Source organism: Eucyclogobius newberryi, unplaced genomic scaffold, assembly GCF_026437365.1.
Source record: "Eucyclogobius newberryi isolate DKJ021-1_F unplaced genomic scaffold, fEucNew1.0.hap1 SCAF_20, whole genome shotgun sequence".
In the NCBI taxonomy this organism is placed as follows: Eukaryota; Metazoa; Chordata; class Actinopteri; order Gobiiformes; family Gobiidae; genus Eucyclogobius; species Eucyclogobius newberryi.
This window is the reverse complement of record NW_027315835.1, coordinates 1,530,475-1,551,503: the sequence shown is the minus strand read 5'-3', so window position 1 is coordinate 1,551,503 and position 21,029 is coordinate 1,530,475. Positions and strand designations below refer to the sequence as shown.

The 21,029-nt window shown below is 45.7% G+C and overlaps 1 protein-coding gene across 1 annotated transcript in view; it reads left to right on the top strand.

The window, feature by feature from the left end:
- ankfn1a (ankyrin repeat and fibronectin type III domain containing 1a) overlaps window positions 1-21,029 on the top strand; it is a 132,957-nt gene that overhangs the window by 97,489 nt on the left and 14,439 nt on the right. The window contains exons 19-22 of the mRNA XM_072456791.1: window positions 76-291; window positions 2,261-2,427; window positions 16,035-16,203; window positions 20,149-20,317. Of these exons, the coding sequence (XP_072312892.1) occupies window positions 76-291; window positions 2,261-2,427; window positions 16,035-16,203; window positions 20,149-20,317 (721 nt within the window). The remainder of the gene's footprint in view (window positions 1-75; window positions 292-2,260; window positions 2,428-16,034; window positions 16,204-20,148; window positions 20,318-21,029) is intronic.

The window sequence follows — 21,029 nt, the reverse complement described above, 5'->3', positions numbered from 1 at the left end:
CAAGGTCCTCGTTGAGTCCTCGTTGAGTCCTCGTTGAGTCCTGGTCTGATCCCTGCTCCCGTCCCGTCCCCTCAGAACCTGTTGGGGACACACAACCTGGGTCGTGTCCACTATGAGCCCATCAAAGATCGCCATGGAAACGTGCTGCTGGTCACTGTGAGGGAGATGGACTCTCAGAGCTCCGCCTTTAACGGAAAATGGACGGCGGTCACCAAACTGCAGAGCCAGAGGAAGAGTTTATCTACACCAGAGGAACCGTACGCTCTGGACATGCTCATCATCACCATGCAGGTACAAGTACTGCTTCTGCTACTACTACTGCTACTGCTACTACTGCTACTGCTACTGCTACTACTGCTACTGCTGCTGCTGCTGCTGCTGCTGCTGCTGCTGCTGCTACTGCTACTGCTACTGCTGCTGCTGCTGCTACTGCTACTGCTACTGCTGCTGCTGCTGCTGCTGCTGCTGCTACTGCTACTGCTACTGCTACTGCTGCTGCTGCTGCTACTGCTACTACTACTGCTACTACTGTTACTGCTACTGCTGCTGCTGCTGCTGCTGCTTCTGCTACTACTACTGCTACTGCTACTACTGCTACTGCTACTACTGCTACTGCTACTGCTACTACTGCTACTGCTACTGCTACTACTGCTACTGCTACTACTGCTACTGCTACTGCTACTACTGCTACTGCTACTGCTACTACTGCTACTGCTACTGCTGCTGCTGCTGCTGCTGCTGCTGCTGCTGCTACTGCTACTACTGCTACTGCTACTGCTACTGCTACTACTGCTACTGCTACTGCTACTGCTACTGCTACTGCTACTTCTGCTACTGCTGCTGCTGCTGCTGCTACTACTGCTACTGCTACTGCTACTGCTACTGCTACTTCTGCTACTGCTACTGCTACTGCTACTGCTGCTGCTGCTACTAATACTAATACTGCTACTACTGCTACTGCTACTGCTGCTGCTGCTGCTGCTGCTGCTACTGCTGCTGCTGCTGCTGCTGCTGCTGCTACTGCTACTGCTACTGCTACTACTGCTACTGCTACTGCTGCTGCTACTAATACTAATACTGCTACTACTGCTACTGCTGCTGCTGCTGCTACTACTACTACTGCTACTGCTACTGCTGCTGCTACTAATACTAATACTGCTACTACTGCTACTGCTACTGCTACTGCTACTGCTACTGCTACTACTGCTACTGCTACTGCTGCTTCTGCTACTACTACTGCTACTGCTACTACTGCTACTGCTACTACTGCTACTGCTACTACTGCTACTGCTACTGCTGCTGCTGCTACTGCTACTACTGCTACTGCTACTACTGCTACTGCTGCTGCTGCTGCTGCTGCTACTGCTACTGCTGCTACTGCTACTGCTACTGCTACTACTACTGCTACTACTGCTACTACTGCTACTGCTACTGCTGCTGCTACTAATACTAATACTGCTACTACTGCTACTGCTGCTGCTGCTGCTGCTACTACTACTACTGCTACTGCTACTGCTGCTGCTACTAATACTAATACTGCTACTACTGCTACTGCTACTGCTACTGCTACTGCTACTGCTACTACTGCTACTGCTACTGCTGCTTCTGCTACTACTACTGCTACTGCTACTACTGCTACTGCTACTACTGCTACTGCTACTACTGCTACTGCTACTGCTGCTGCTGCTACTGCTACTACTGCTACTGCTACTACTGCTACTGCTGCTGCTGCTGCTGCTGCTACTGCTACTGCTGCTACTGCTACTGCTACTACTACTGCTACTACTGCTACTACTGCTACTGCTACTGCTGCTGCTACTAATACTAATACTGCTACTACTGCTACTGCTACTGCTACTGCTACTGCTGCTGCTGCTACTAATACTAATACTGCTACTACTGCTACTGCTACTGCTACTGCTGCTGCTGCTGCTGCTGCTGCTGCTGCTACTGCTGCTGCTGCTGCTGCTGCTGCTGCTACTGCTACTACTGCTACTGCTACTGCTGCTGCTACTAATACTAATACTAATACTAATACTACTGCTACTGCTACTGCTGCTGCTGCTGCTACTGCTACTGCTACTGCTACTGCTACTACTGCTACTGCTACTGCTACTGCTACTGCTACTACTGCTACTGCTACTGCTACTGCTGCTGCTACTACTGCTACTGCTACTGCTACTACTGCTACTACTGTTACTACTGCTGCTACTGCTACTGCTACTGCAGGTCTGCTTGACTTGTCCCCTTGTCTCTTTAGGACATCCTGTCGTACCAGCGTCGCAGCTCGTATCGTCTCTCTCCCGGCCTCTACCTGGGTTACCTCAAACTCAGCTCGTCCGTGGACCAGATCCGAGTCCTGGTGTCTCAGCGGAACCCAAACATGCTGTGCCACGCCCGCGTCCGTGACAACAGCAACGTGTCCAGGTAGGTGTCCACACGCTTCCACACTCTTTCACACTCTTTCACACACTCTTACACACTCTTACACACTCTTTCACACTCTTTCACACTTTTTCACACTCTTTCACACACTCTTTCACACACTCTTTCACACACTCTTTCACACACTCTTTCACACACTCTCACACTCTCACACACTCTTACACACTCTTTCACACACTCTTTCACACAGTCTTTCACACTCTTTCACACACTCTTTCACACACTCTTTCACACACTCTTTCACACTCTTTCACACACTCTTTCACACACTCTTTCACACACTCTTTCACACTCTTTCACACACTCTTACACTATTTCACACTCTTTCACACACTCTTACACACTCTTTCACACTCTTTCACACTCTTTCACACACTTTCACACACTCTTTCACACACTCTTTCACACACTCTTACACACTTTCACACTCTTTCACACTCTTTCACACTCTTTCACACACTCTTACACACTCTTTCACACTCTTTCACACTCTCACACACTCTTACACACTCTTTCACACTCTTTCACACACTCTTTCACACACTCTTTCACACACTCTTTCACACACACTCTTTCACACACTTTCTCACACACTTACACACTCTTTCACACACTCTTTCACACACACTCTTTCACACACTCTTTCACACACTCTTTCCTACTCTTTCACACACTCTTTCACACTCTTTCACTCTTTCACACACTCTTACACACTCTTTCACACTCTTTCACACTCTCACACACTCTTACACACTCTTTCACACTCTTTCACACACTCTTTCACACACTCTTTCACACACTCTTTCACACTCTTTCACACACTCTTTCACACTCTTTCACACTCTTTCACACACTCTTTCAAATACTCTTTCACACACTCTTTCACACACTCTTTCACACACTCTTTCACACACTCTTTCACACTCTTTCACACACTCTTTCACACACTCTTACACACGCTTTCAAACTCTTTCACACACTCTTTCACACACTCTTTCACACTCTTTCACACACTCTTTCACACACTCTTTCACACACTCTTTCACACACTCTTTCACACTCTTTCACACACTCTTTCACACACTCTTTCACACACTCCTTCACACACTCTTTCACACACTCTTTCACACACTCTTTCACACTCTTTTTCACACTCTTTCACACTCTCTTTCACACTCTTTCACACACTCTTTCACACACTCTTTCACACACTCTTTCACACACTCTTTCACACACTCTTGCACTCTTTCACACTCTCACACACTCTTACACACTTTCACACACTCTTTCACACACTCTTTCACCACACTCTTTCACACTCTTTCACACACTCTTTCACACTCTTTCACACACTCTTTCACACACTCTTTCACACACTCTTTCACACACTCTTTCACCACACTCTTTCACACTCTTTCACACACTCTTTCACACTCTTTCACACTCTTTCACACTCTTTCACACACTCTTTCACACACTCTTTCACACTCTTTCACACACTCTTTCACACACTCTTTCACACACTCTTTCACCACACTCTTTCACACTCTTTCACACACTCTTTCACACACTCTTTCACACACTCTTTCACACTCTTTCACACACTCTTACACACACTCTTTCACACACTCTTACACACTCTTTCACACTCTTTCACACACTCTTACACACTCTTACACACTCTTTCACACTCTTGCACACACTCTTTCACACACTCTTTCACACACTCTTACACACACACTCTTACACACTATTTCACACACTCTTTCACACACTCTTTCACACACTCTTACACACACACTCTTACACACTATTTCACACACTCTTTCAGACACTCTTTCACACACTCTTACACACTCTTCCACACTCTTTCACACACTCACACACTCTTTCACACACTCTTTCACACACTCTTTCACACACTCTTTCACACACTCTTTCACACACTCTTTCACACACACTTACACACTCTTCCACACTCTTTCACACACTCACACACTCTTTCACACACTCTTTCACACTCTTTCACACACTCTTTCACACACTCTTTCACACACTCTTTCACCACACTCTTTCACACTCTTTCACACACTCTTTCACACACTCTTTCACACACTCTTTCACACTCTTTCACACTCTTTCACACTCTTTCACACACTCTTTCACACACTCTTTCACACTCTTTCACACACTCTTTCACACACTCTTTCACACACTCTTTCACACACTCTTTCACACACTCTTTCACACTCTTTCACACACTCTTTCACACACTCTTTCACACACTCTTTCACACTCTTTCACACTCTTTCACACACTCTTACACACACTCTTTCACACACTCTTACACACTCTTTCACACTCTTTCACACACTCTTACACACTCTTACACACTCTTTCACACTCTTGCACACACTCTTTCACACACTCTTTCACACACTCTTTCACACACTCTTTCACACACACTTACACACTCTTTCACACTCTTTCACACACTCTTACACACACACTCTTACACACTCTTTCACACACTCTTTCAGACACTCTTTCACACACTCTTTCACACTCTTACACACTCTTCCACACTCTTTCACACACTCACACACTCTTTCACACACTCTTTCACACACTCTTTCACACACTCTTTCACACACTCTTTCACACACACTTACACACTCTTCCACACTCTTTCACACACTCACACACTCTTTCACACACTCTTTCACACACTCTTTCACACACTCTTTCACACACTCTTACACTCTTTCACACGCTTTCACACACTCTTACACACTCTTACACACTCTTTCACACTCTTTCACACTCTTTCACACACTCTTTCACACTCTCTTTCACACTCTCTTTCACACACTCTTTCACACACTCTTTCACATACTCTTTCACACTCTTTCACACACTCTTTCACACACTCTTTCACACACTCTTTCACACTCTTACACACTCTTTCACACACTCTTTCACACTCTTTCACACACTCTTTCACACTCTTTCACACTCTTTCTCACACTCTTTCACACACTCTTTCACACACTCTTTCACACACTATTACACTCTTTCACACTCTTTCACACACTCTTACACACTCTTTCACACTCTTTCACACACTCTTACGCACTCTTACACACTCTTTCACACACTCTTTCACACACACTCTTTCACACACTCTTTCACACACTCTTACACACTCTTTCACACTCTTTCACACTCTCACACACTCTTACACACTCTTTCACACTCTTTCACACACTCTTTCACACACTCTTTCACACACTCTTTCACACACTCTTTCACACACTCTTTCACACTCTTTCACACACTCTTTCACACACTCTTTCACACTCTTTCACACACTCTTTCACACACTCTTTCACACACACTTTCACACACTCTTTCACACTCTTTCACACACTCTTTCACACACTCTTTCACACACTCTTTCACACTCTTTCACACACTCTTTCACACACTCTTTCACACACTCTTTCACACTCTTTCACACTCTTTCTCACACTCTTTCACACACTCTTTCACACACTCTTTCACACACTATTACACTCTTTCACACTCTTTCACACACTCTTACACACTCTTTCACACTCTTTCACACACTCTTACGCACTCTTACACACTCTTTCACACACTCTTTCACACACACTCTTTCACACACTCTTTCACACACTCTTACACACTCTTTCACACTCTTTCACACACTCTTTCACACACACTCTTTCACACACTCTTTCACACACTCTTTCACACACTCTTTCACACACTTTCACACACTCTTTCACACACTCTTTCACACACACTCTTTCACACACTCTTTCACACACTCTTTCACACACTCTTTCACACACACTCTTTCACACACTCTTTCACACACTCTTACACACTCTTTCACACTCTTTCACACTCTCACACACTCTTACACACTCTTTCACACTCTTTCACACACTCTTTCACACACTCTTTCACACACTCTTTCACACACTCTTTCACACTCTCACACACTCTTACACACTCTTTCACACTCTTTCACACACTCTTTCACACACTCTTTCACACACTCTTTCACACACACTCTTTCACACACTTTCTCACACACTTACACACTCTTTCACACACTCTTTCACACACACTCTTTCACACACTCTTTCACACACTCTTTCACTCTTTCACACACTCTTACACACTCTTTCACACTCTTTCACACTCTCACACACTCTTACACACTCTTTCACACTCTTTCACACACTCTTTCACACACTCTTTCACACACTCTTTCACACTCTTTCACACACTCTTTCACACTCTTTCACACTCTTTCACACACTCTTTCAAATACTCTTTCACACACTCTTTCACACACTCTTTCACACACTCTTTCACACACTCTTTCACACTCTTTCACACACTCTTTCACACACTCTTACACACTCTTTCAAACTCTTTCACACACTCTTTCACACACTCTTTCACACTCTTTCACACACTCTTTCACACACTCTTTCACACACTCTTTCACACACTCTTTCACACTCTTTCACACACTCTTTCACACACTCTTTCACACACTCCTTCACACACTCTTTCACACACTCTTTCACACACTCTTTCACACTCTTTCACACACTCTTTTTCACACTCTTTCACACTCTCTTTCACACTCTTTCACACACTCACACACTCTTTCACACACTCTTTCACACACTCTTTCACACACTCTTGCACTCTTTCACACTCTCACACACTCTTACACACTTTCACACACTCTTTCACACACTCTTTCACCACACTCTTTCACACTCTTTCACACACTCTTTCACACTCTTTCACACACTCTTTCACACTCTTTCACACACTCTTTCACACACTCTTTCACACTCTTTCACACACTCTTTCACACTCTTTCACACACTCTTTCACACACTCTTTCACACACTCTTTCACACACTCTTTCACACTCTTTCACACACTCTTTCACACACTCTTTCACTCACTCTTTCACACACTCTTTCACACTCTTTCACACACTCTTTCACACACTCTTTCACACACTCTTTCACACTCTTTCACACACTCTTTCACACACTCTTTCACACACTCTTTCACACTCTTTCACACTCTTTCACACACTCTTTCACACACTCTTTCACACTCTTTCACACACTCTTTCACACACTCTTTCACACACTCTTACACACACTCTTTCACACTCTTTCACACACTCTTTCACACACTCTTTCACACACTCTTTCACACTCTTTCACACACTCTTTCACACACTCTTTCACACTCTTTCACACTCTTTCACACACTCTTTCACACACTCTTTCACACTCTTTCACACACTCTTTCACACACTCTTTCACACACTCTTACACACACTCTTTCACACTCTTTCACACACTCTTTCACACACTCTTTCACACACTCTTTCACACTCTTTCACACACTCTTTCACACACGCATTCACACTCTTTCACACACTCTTTCACACACTCTTTCACACACTCTTTCACACACTCTTTCACACACTCTTTCACACACTCTTTCACACACTCTTTCACACTCTTTCACACTCTTTCACACTCTTTCACACACTCTTTCACACACTCTTTCACACTCTTTCACACACTCTTTCACACACTCTTTCACACACTCTTTCACCACACTCTTTCACACTCTTTCACACACTCTTTCACACACTCTTTCACACTCTTTCACACACTCTTACACACACTCTTTCACACACTCTTACACACTCTTTCACACTCTTTCACACACTTACACACTCTTACACACTCTTTCACACTCTTGCACACACTCTTTCACACACTCTTTCACACACTCTTACACACACACTCTTACACACTATTTCACACACTCTTTCAGACACTCTTTCACACACTCTTACACACTCTTCCACACTCTTTCACACACTCACACACTCTTTCACACACTCTTTCACACACTCTTTCACACACTCTTTCACACACTCTTTCACACACTCTTTCACACACACTTACACACTCTTCCACACTCTTTCACACACTCACACACTCTTTCACACACTCTTTCACACTCTTTCACACACTCTTTCACACACTCTTTCACACACTCTTTCACCACACTCTTTCACACTCTTTCACACACTCTTTCACACACTCTTTCACACACTCTTTCACACTCTTTCACACTCTTTCACACTCTTTCACACACTCTTTCACACACTCTTTCACACTCTTTCACACACTCTTTCACACACTCTTTCACACACTCTTTCACCACACTCTTTCACACTCTTTCACACACTCTTTCACACACTCTTTCACACTCTTTCACACTCTTTCACACACTCTTACACACACTCTTTCACACACTCTTACACACTCTTTCACACTCTTTCACACACTCTTACACACTCTTACACACTCTTTCACACTCTTGCACACACTCTTTCACACACTCTTTCACCCACTCTTTCACACACTCTTTCACACACACTTACACACTCTTTCACACTCTTTCACACTCTTTCACACACTCTTACACACACACTCTTACACACTCTTTCACACACTCTTTCAGACACTCTTTCACACACTCTTTCACACTCTTACACACTCTTCCACACTCTTTTTCACACTCACACACTCTTTCACACACTCTTTCACGCACTCTTTCACACACTCTTTCACACACACTTACACACTCTTCCACACTCTTTCACACACTCACACACTCTTTCACACACTCTTTCACACACTCTTTCACACACTCTTTCACACACTCTTACACTCTTTCACACGCTTTCACACACTCTTACACACTCTTTCACACTCTTTCACACTCTTTCACACTCTTTCACACACTCTTACACACTTTCACACTCTTTCACACACTCTTACGCACTCTTACACACTCTTTCACACACTCTTTCACACACACTCTTTCACACACTCTTTCACACACTCTTACACACTCTTTCACACTCTTTCACACACTCTTTCACACACACTCTTTCACACACTCTTTCACACACTCTTTCACACACTCTTTCACACACTCTTTCACACACTCTTTCACACACTCTTTCACACACACTCTTTCACACACTCTTTCACACACTCTTTCACACACTCTTTCACACACACTCTTTCACACACTCTTTCACACACTCTTACACACTCTTTCACACTCTTTCACACTCTCACACACTCTTACACACTCTTTCACACTCTTTCACACACTCTTTCACACACTCTTTCACACACTCTTTCACACACTCTTTCACACACTCTTTCACACTCTTTCACACACTCTTTCACACACTCTTTCACACTCTTTCACACACTCTTTCACACACTCTTTCACACACACTTTCACACACTCTTTCACACTCTTTCACACACTCTTTCACACACTCTTTCACACACTCTTTCACACTCTTTCACACACTCTTTCACACACTCTTTCACACTCTTTCACACACTCCTTCACACACTCTTTCACACACTCTTTCACACACTCTTTCACACAATCTTTCACACACTCTTTCACACTCTTACACACTCTTTCACACTCTTTCACACACTCTTTCACACACTCTTTCACACACTCTTTCACACTCTTTCACACACTCTTACACACTCTTTCACACTCTTTCACACACTCTTACACACTCTTTCACACTCTCACACACTCTTTCACACACACTCTTTCACACACTCTTTCACACACTTACACACTCTTTCACACACTCTTTCACACACTCTTTCACACACTCTTTCACACTCTTTCACACACTCTTTCACTCTTTCACACACTCTTACACACTCTTTCACACTCTTTCACACACTCTTACACACTCTTTCACACTCTTTCACACACTCTTTCACACACTCTTACACACACTCTTTCACACACTCTTTCACACTCTCTTTCACACACTCTTTCACACTCTTTCACACACTCTTTCACACACTCTTTCACACTCTCTTTCACACTCTCTTTCACACTCTTTCACACACTCTTTCAAACACTCTTTCACTCACTCTTACACACTCTTTCACACTCTTTCACACACTCTTTCACACACTCTTTCACACTCTCTTTCACACACTCTTTCACACTCTTTCACACACTCTTTCACACACTCTTTCACACTCTCTTTCACACTCTCTTTCACACTCTTTCACACACTCTTACACACTCTTTCACACACTCTTTCACACTCTTTCACATACTCTTTCACACACTCTTTCACACACTCTTTCACACTCTTTCACACACTCTTTCACACTCTTTCACACACTCTTACACTCTTTCACACTCTTTCACACACTCTTTCACACACTCTTTCACACACTCTTTCACACACTCTTTCACACACTCTTTCACACACTCTTTCACACACTCTTACACACACTCTTTCACACTCTTTCACACACTCTTTCACACTCTTTCACACACTCTTTCACACACTCTTTCACACACTCTTTCACACACTCTTACACACTCTTTCACACACTCTTTCACACACTCTTTCACACTCTTTCACACACTCTTTCACACTCTTTCACACACTCTTTCACACACTCTTTCACACACTCTTTCACACACTCTTTCACACACTCTTACACTCGTTCACACTCTCACACACTCTTACACACTCTTTCACACACTCTTACACACTCTTTCACACAGTCTTTCACACACTCTTTCACACACTCTTTCACACTCTTTCACACACTCTTTCACACTCTTTCACACTCTTTCACACTCTTTCACACACTCTTTCACACACTCTTACACACACTCTTACACACTCTCACACACTCTTACACACTCTTTCACACTCTTTCACACACTCTTTCACACTCTTTCACACACTCTTTCACACACTCTTTCACACACTCTTTCACACTCTTTCACACACTCTTTCACACACTCTTTCACACACTCTTTCACACACTCTTTCACACTCTTTCACACACTCTTTCACACTCTTTCACACACTCTTTCACACACTCTTTCACACTCTTTCACACACTCTTTCACACACTCTTTCACACACTCTTTCACACTCTTTCACACACTCTTTCACACACTCTTTCACACACTCTTTCACACTCTTTCACACACTCTTTCACACACTCTTTCACACTCTTTCACACACTCTTTCACACTCTTTCACACACTCTTTCACACACTCTTTCACACTCTTTCACACACTCTTTCACACACTCTTTCACACACTCTTTCACACTCTTTCACACACTCTTTCACACACTCTTTCACACTCTTTCACACACTCTTTCACACTCTTTCACACTCTTTCACACACTCTTTCACACACTCTTACACACACTCTTACACACTCTCACACACTCTTACACACTCTTTCACACTCTTTCACACACTCTTTCACACTCTTTCACACACTCTTTCACACACTCTTTCACACACTCTTTCACACACTCTTTCACACACTCTTTCACACACTCTTTCACACACTCTTTCACACTCTTTCACACACTCTTTCACACACTCTTTCACACACTCTTTCACACACTCTTTCACACACTCTTTCACACACTCTTTCACACACTCTTACACACACTCTTTCACACACTCTTTCACACACTCTTTCACACACTCTTTCACACTCTTTCACACACTCTTTCACACACTCTTTCACACACTCTTTCACACACTCTTTCACACACTCTTTCACACACTCTTTCACACTCTCACACACTCTTACACACTCTTTCACACTCTTTCACACACTCTTTCACACACTCTTTCACACTCTTTCACACACTCTTTCACACACTCTTTCACACTCTTTCACACACTCTTTCACACACTCTTTCACACTCTTTCACACACTCTTTCACACACTCTTTCACACACTCTTTCACACACTCTTTCACACTCTTTCACACACTCTTTCACACACTCTTACACACTCTTTCACACACTCTTTCACACACTCTTTCACACTCTTTCACACACTCTTTCACACACTCTTTCACACTCTTTCACACTCTTTCACACACTCTTTCACACACTCTTTCACACACTCTTTCACACACTCTTTCACACTCTTTCACACACTCTTTCACACTCTTTCACACACTCTTTCACACACTCTTACACACACTCTTACACACTCTCACACACTCTTACACACTCTTTCACACTCTTTCACACACTCTTTCACACACTCTTTCACACACTCTTTCACACACTCTTTCACACTCTTTCACACTCTTTCACACACTCTTTCACACACTCTTTCACACACTCTTTCACACACTCTTTCACACTCTTTCACACACTCTTTCACACACTCTTTCACACACTCTTTCACACACTCTTTCACACACTCTTTCACACACTCTTTCACACTCTCACACACTCTTACACACTCTTTCACACTCTTTCACACACTCTTTCACACACTCTTTCACACTCTTTCACACACTCTTTCACACACTCTTTCACACTCTTTCACACACTCTTTCACACACTCTTTCACACTCTTTCACACACTCTTTCACACACTCTTTCACACACTCTTTCACACACTCTTTCACACTCTTTCACACACTCTTTCACACACTCTTTCACACACTCTTTCACACACTCTTTCACACACTCTTTCACACTCTTTCACACTCTTTCACACACTCTTTCACACTCTTTCACACTCTTTCACACACTCTTTCACACACTCTTTCACACACTCTTTCACACACTCTTTCACACTCTTTCACACACTCTTTCACACTCTTTCACACACTCTTTCACACACTCTTACACACACTCTTACACACTCTCACACACTCTTACACACTCTTTCACACTCTTTCACACACTCTTTCACACACTCTTTCACACACTCTTTCACACACTCTTTCACACACTCTTTCACACTCTTTCACACTCTTTCACACACTCTTTCACACACTCTTTCACACACTCTTTCACACACTCTTTCACACTCTTTCACACACTCTTTCACACTCTTTCACACACTCTTTCACACACTCTTACACACTCTTTCACACACTCTTTCACACACTCTTTCACACACTCTTTCACACACTCTTTCACACTCTTTCACACACTCTTTCACACACTCTTTCACACTCTTTCACACACTCTTTCACACACTCTTACACACTCTTTCACACACTCTTTCACACTCTTTCACACACTCTTTCACACACTCTTTCACACTCTTTCACACACTCTTTCACACACTCTTTCACACTCTTTCACACACTCTTTCACACACTCTTTCACACACTCTTTCACACACTCTTTCACACTCTTTCACACACTCTTTCACACACTCTTTCACACACTCTTTCACACACTCTTTCACACTCTTTCACACTCTTTCACACACTCTTTCACACTCTTTCACACTCTTTCACACACTCTTTCACACACTCTTTCACACACTCTTTCACACACTCTTTCACACTCTTTCACACACTCTTTCACACTCTTTCACACACTCTTTCACACACTCTTACACACACTCTTACACACTCTCACACACTCTTATACACTCTTTCACACTCTTTCACACACTCTTTCACACACTCTTTCACACACTCTTTCACACACTCTTTCACACACTCTTTCACACTCTTTCACACTCTTTCACACACTCTTTCACACACTCTTTCACACACTCTTTCACACACTCTTTCACACACTCTTTCACACTCTTTCACACTCTTTCACACACTCTTTCACACACTCTTTCACACTCTTTCACACACTCTTTCACACTCTTTCACACACTCTTTCACACACTCTTACACACACTCTTACACACTCTCACACACTCTTACACACTCTTTCACACTCTTTCACACACTCTTTCACACACTCTTTCACACACTCTTTCACACACTCTTTCACACACTCTTTCACACACTCTTTCACACACTCTTTCACACACTCTTTCACACTCTTTCACACTCTTTCACACACTCTTTCACACACTCTTTCACACACTCTTTCACACACTCTTTCACACTCTTTCACACACTCTTTCACACACTCTTACACACACTCTTACACACTCTCACACACTCTTACACACTCTTTCACACTCTTTCACACACTCTTTCACACACTCTTTCACACTCTTTCACACACTCTTTCACACACTCTTACACACTCTTTCACACACTCTTTCACACACTCTTTCACACACTCTTTCACACTCTTTCACACTCTTTCACACTCTTTCACACTCTTTCACACACTCTTTCACACACTCTTTCACACTCTTTCACACACTCTTTCACACACTCTTTCACACACTCTTTCACACACTCTTTCACACACTCTTTCACACTCTTTCATGTTCTGGTGAAAGACGCTTCTGTTTCTCTCACTGTTTTTTCGTCCTTTTTCCTTTTGAAAAGACGGTTTCATAATCGCTCTGAACTTTGATTTTTTTCCTCACACGACGTTTCTCAAGGTTCAAAACATTAAATAAGAAACATTATATTTTTTATATTCAAGAGAAAACTCCTTGAACCTGTTCCATTTGACAGGTCTAAACCAGGTCTAAACCAGGACTAAACCAGGACTAAACCAGGACTAAACCAGGACTAAAGCAGGACTAAAGCAGGACTAAAGCAGGACTAAACCAGGACTAAACCAGGACCAAACCAGGACTAAACCAGGTCTAAACCAGGACTAAACCAGGACTAAACCAGGACTAAACCAGGACCAAACCAGGTCTAAACCAGGTCTAAACCAGGACTAAACCAGGACTAAACCAGGTCTAAACCAGGACTAAACCAGGACTAAACCAGGACTAAACCAGGACTAAACCAGGTCTAAACCAGGTCTAAACCAGGACTAAACCAGGACTAAACCAGGTCTAAACCAGGTCCAAACCAGGACTAAACCAGGACTAAACCAGGTCTAAACCAGGACTAAACCAGGACTAAACCAGGACTAAACCAGGACTAAACCAGGTCTAAACCAGGTCCAAACCAGGACTAAACCAGGACTAAACCAGGTCTAAACCAGGTCTAAACCAGGTCTAAACCAGGACTAAACCAGGACTAAACCAGGTCTAAACCAGGACTAAACCAGGACTAAACCAGGTCTAAACCAGGTCCAAACCAGGACTAAACCAGGACTAAATCAGGACTAAACCAGGTCCAAACCAGGACTAAACCAGTACTAAATCAGGACTAAACCAGGGCTTCATGTGTCACTTCCAAAATAAAAGCCTCTGTGTTATCCAGATACAGGAACAGCTTTATTGTGACGAGATCTGGCAGCGACAGATCATTTATCGCAAATAACAAATACAGACGAACAGAGCTAAAGTCACAAATATGATCCTTTTTCTTCCGTTAGTTTACACGGTCCAGTCCCGGTCTGGTCCCTGTCCTGTCCTGGTCCAGTCCCAGTCCTGTCCTGGTCCTGTCCCGGTCCGGTCCCGGTCCGGTCCCGGTCCGGTCCCGGTCCTGTCGTGGTCCTGTCCCGGTCTAACCCTGGTCTCCTGGTTTCAGGGAAGAGTGGGAGTGGATCCAGAGTTTGTCCTCATCAGACTCAGCTCTGATTGGTGGAGAGGCTCAGGAGGCGGGTCTTACTTCACAAAGCCACACCCCTCTGCTGTACTATGAACTCCAGACCGCGACCAAGGCCCTGCTGAAGACCATCAACCTGCCCCTGAACCAGGTCTGTGTTCAAACACTGATATGAATTATGACCTTTTTTATGAATCCTTTTTGACACAATTGCTAATGCTAATGCTAAAGTACAAGAAGCTCCTGAATGTCTCTCAGCCGCTCGTTCACCCGTTTGGCTCTTTGCTTTCAGTGAAAATATCTCACTGCTCATCTGGTCTGCTTCAGGCTCGTGGGTCATGACTCTGGTCTGCTTCAGGCTCGTGGGTCATGACTCTGGTCAGTTTCATGCTCGTGGGTCATGACTCTGGTCAGTTTCATGCTCGTGGGTCATGACTCTGGTCAGTTTCATGCTCGTGGGTCATGACTCTGGTCTGCTTCATGCTCTTCATGCTCGTGGGTCATGACTCTGGTCTGTTTCATGCTCGTGGGTCATGACTCTGGTCAGTTTCATGCTCGAGGGTCATGACTCTGGTCTGTGTCATGCTCGTGGGTCATGACTCTGGTTAGTTTCATGCTCGTGGGTCATGACTCTGGTCTGTTTCATGCTCGTGGGTCATGACTCTGGTCTGTTTCATGCTCGTGGGTCATGACTCTGGTCAGTTTCATGCTCAAGGTTCATGACTCTGGTCTGTTTCATGCTCGTGGGTCATGACTCTGGTCTGTTTCAGGCTCGTGGGTCATGACTCTGGTCTGCTTCAGGCTCGTGGGTCATGACTCTGGTCTCTTTCAGGCTCGTGGGTCATGACTCTGGTCTCTTTCAGGCTCGTGGGTCATGACTCTGGTCAGTTTCATGCTCGTGGGTCATGACTCTGGTCTGCTTCAGGCTCGTGGGTCATGACTCTGGTCTCTTTCAGGCTCGTGGGTCATGACTCTGGTCTGCTTCAGGCTCGTGGGTCATGACTCTGGTCTGCTTCAGGCTCGTGGGTCATGACTCTGGTCTGCTTCAGGCTCGTGGGTCATGACTCTGGTCTCTTTCAGGCTCGTGGGTCATGACTCTGGTCTGTTTCATGCTCGTGGGTCATGACTCTGGTCTGTTTCAGGCTCGTGGGTCATGACTCTGGTCTGTTTCAGGCTCGTGGGTCATGACTCTGGTCTGCTTCAGGCTCGTGGGTCATGACTCTGGTCTGTTTCATGCTCGTGGGTCATGACTCTGGTCTGCTTCATGCTCTTCATGCTCGTGGGTCATGACTCTGGTCTGTTTCATGCTCGTGGGTCATGACTCTGGTCAGTTTCATGCTCGAGGGTCATGACTCTGGTCTGTGTCATGCTCGTGGGTCATGACTCTGGTTAGTTTCATGCTCGTGGGTCATGACTCTGGTCTGTTTCATGCTCGTGGGTCATGACTCTGGTCTGTTTCATGCTCGTGGGTCATGACTCTGGTCTGTTTCATGCTCGTGGGTCATGACTCTGGTCTGTTTCAGGCTCGTGGGTCATGACTCTGGTCTGCTTCAGGCTCGTGGGTCATGACTCTGGTCTCTTTCAGGCTCGTGGGTCATGACTCTGGTCAGTTTCATGCTCGTGGGTCATGACTCTGGTCTCTTTCAGGCTCGTGGGTCATGACTCTGGTCTGCTTCAGGCTCGTGGGTCATGACTCTGGTCTGCTTCAGGCTCGTGGGTCATGACTCTGGTCTGTTTCATGCTCGTGGGTCATGACTCTGGTCTGTTTCATGCTCGTGGGTCATGACTCTGGTCTGTTTCATGCTCGTGGGTCATGACTCTGGTCTGTTTCAGGCTCGTGGGTCATGACTCTGGTCTGTTTCATGCTCGTGGGTCATGACTCTGGTCTCTTTCAGGCTCGTGGGTCATGACTCTGGTCTGCTTCAGGCTCGTGGGTCATGACTCTGGTCTGCTTCAGGCTCGTGGGTCATGACTCTGGTCTGCTTCAGGCTCGTGGGTCATGACTCTGGTCTGTTTCATGCTCGTGGGTCATGACTCTGGTCTGTTTCAGGCTCGTGGGTCATGACTCTGGTCTGTTTCAGGCTCGTGGGTCATGACTCTGGTCTCTTTCAGGCTCGTGGGTCATGACTCTGGTTTCTTTCAGGCTCGTGGGTCATGACTCTGGTCAGTTTCATGCTCGTGGGTCATGACTCTGGTCAGTTTCATGCTCGTGGGTCATGACTCTGGTCTGCTTCAGGCTCGTGGGTCATGACTCTGGTCTGCTTCAGGCTCGTGGGTCATGACTCTGGTCTCTTTCATGCTCGTGGGTCATGACTCTGGTCTGCTTCAGGCTCGTGGGTCATGACTCTGGTCTGCTTCAGGCTCGTGGGTCATGACTCTGGTCTCTTTCAGGCTCGTGGGTCATGACTCTGGTCTGCTTCAGGCTCGTGGGTCATGACTCTGGTCTGCTTCATGCTCGTGGGTCATGACTCTGGTCTCTTTCAGGCTCGTGGGTCATGACTCTGGTCTGCTTCAGGCTCGTGGGTCATGACTCTGGTCTGCTTCAGGCTCGTGGGTCATGACTCTGGTCTCTTTCAGGCTCGTGGGTCATGACTCTGGTCTGCTTCATGCTCGTGGGTCATGACTCTGGTCTGCTTCAGGCTCGTGGGTCATGACTCTGGTCTGCTTCAGGCTCGTGGGTCATGACTCTGGTCTGCTTCAGGCTCGTGGGTCATGACTCTGGTCTCTTTCAGGCTCGTGGGTCATGACTCTGGTCAGTTTCATGCTCGTGGGTCATGACTCTGGTCTGTTTCAGGCTCGTGGGTCATGACTCTGGTCTCTTTCAGGCTCGTGGGTCATGACTCTGGTCAGTTTCATGCTCGTGGGTCATGACTCTGGTCAGTTTCAGGCTCGTGGGTCATGACTCTGGTCTGCTTCAGGCTCGTGGGTCATGACTCTGGTCAGTTTCATGCTCGTGGGTCATGACTCTGGTCTGTTTCAGGCTCGTGGGTCATGACTCTGGTCTGCTTCAGGCTCGTGGGTCATGACTCTGGTCTCTTTCAGGCTCGTGGGTCATGACTCTGGTCAGCTTCAGGCTCGTGGGTCATGACTCTGGTCTGCTTCAGGCTCGTGGGTCATGACTCTGGTCTGCTTCAGGCTCGTGGGTCATGACTCTGGTCTCTTTCAGGCTCGTGGGTCATGACTCTGGTCTGCTTCAGGCTCGTGGGTCATGACTCTGGTCTCTTTCAGGCTCGTGGGTCATGACTCTGGTCTGTTTCATGCTCGTGGGTCATGACTCTGGTCTGTTTCATGCTCGTGGGTCATGACTCTGGTCTGTTTCAGGCTCGTGGGTCATGACTCTGGTCTGTTTCAGGCTCGTGGGTCATGACTCTGGTCTGCTTCAGGCTCGTGGGTCATGACTCTGGTCTCTTTCAGGCTCGTGGGTCATGACTCTGGTCTCTTTCAGGCTCGTGGGTCATGACTCTGGTCAGTTTCATGCTCGTGGGTCATGACTCTGGTCTGCTTCAGGCTCGTGGGTCATGACTCTGGTCTCTTTCAGGCTCGTGGGTCATGACTCTGGTCTGCTTCAGGCTCGTGGGTCATGACTCTGGTCTGCTTCATGCTCGTGGGTCATGACTCTGGTCTCTTTCAGGCTCGTGGGTCATGACTCTGGTCTGCTTCAGGCTCGTGGGTCATGACTCTGGTCTGCTTCAGGCTCGTGGGTCATGACTCTGGTCTCTTTCATGCTCGTGGGTCATGACTCTGGTCTGCTTCAGGCTCGTGGGTCATGACTCTGGTCTGCTTCAGGCTCGTGGGTCATGACTCTGGTCTGTTTCATGCTCGAGGGTCATGACTCTGGTCTGTTTCATGCTCGAGGGTCATGACTCTGGTCTGTTTCATGCTCGAGGGTCATGACTCTGGTCTGTTTCATGCTCGAGGGTCATGACTCTGGTCAGTTTCATGCTCGAGGGTCATGACTCTGGTCTGCTTCATGCTCGTGGGTCATGACTCTGGTCTGCTTCAGGCTCGTGGGTCATGACTCTGGTCAGTTTCATGCTCGAGGGTCATGACTCTGGTCTGTTTCATGCTCGAGGGTCATGACTCTGGTCTGTTTTAGGCTCGTGGCTTTAGACTCTACTCGCAGGAGGTGGTGGAGTTGGGCCACGGCGTCTCGTTCCTGCTGCTGTTGCCCGCGGCAGACGACGTGTGTTCTGCCCCGGGGCAGACGAGCGCGCTGTGCCCGCTATCCGGCTTCCTCCATCTCCCTATGCAGATGTTCGAGCTCGGTAAGACACACGACATTTCCACAGCTCCAGTCTCTCTCAGTGTCATGTGATCTCCACAAACGAGTCGTGTTCATCGCTCTTAAAGTCACAACAATCACGTCTTTGGAGATGAACAATCGCACCACTTCCTGAGGCTGTCTTGAGCCACACATCTGACCTTTGACCCTGACACAGAGAGTTCACCTGACTGACCTTTGACCCTGACACAGAGAAGTCACCTGACTGACCTTTGACCCTGACACAGAGAGGTCACCTGACTGACCTTTGACCCTGACACAGAGAGTTCACCTGACTGACCTTTGACCCTGACACAGAGAAGTCACCTGACTGACCTTTGACCCTGACACAGAGAAGTCACCTGGCTGACCTTTGACCCTGACACAGAGAGGTCACCTGACTGACCTTTGACCCTGACACAGAGAGGTCACCTGACTGACCTTTGACCCTGACACAGAGAAGTCACCTGACTGACCTTTGACCCTGACACAGAGAGGTCACCTGACTGACCTTTGACCCTGACACAGAGAGGTCACCTGACTGACCTTTGACCCTGACACAGAGATTTCACCTGACTGACCTTTGACCCTGACACAGAGATTTCACCTGACTGACCTTTGACCCTGCCACAGAGTTCACCTGAAAAAAACGTGACAGAGAATATTTGCTCTTGGTGGATATTTTAGACTCTGTTCGTCTCAATGATGAAAGACAC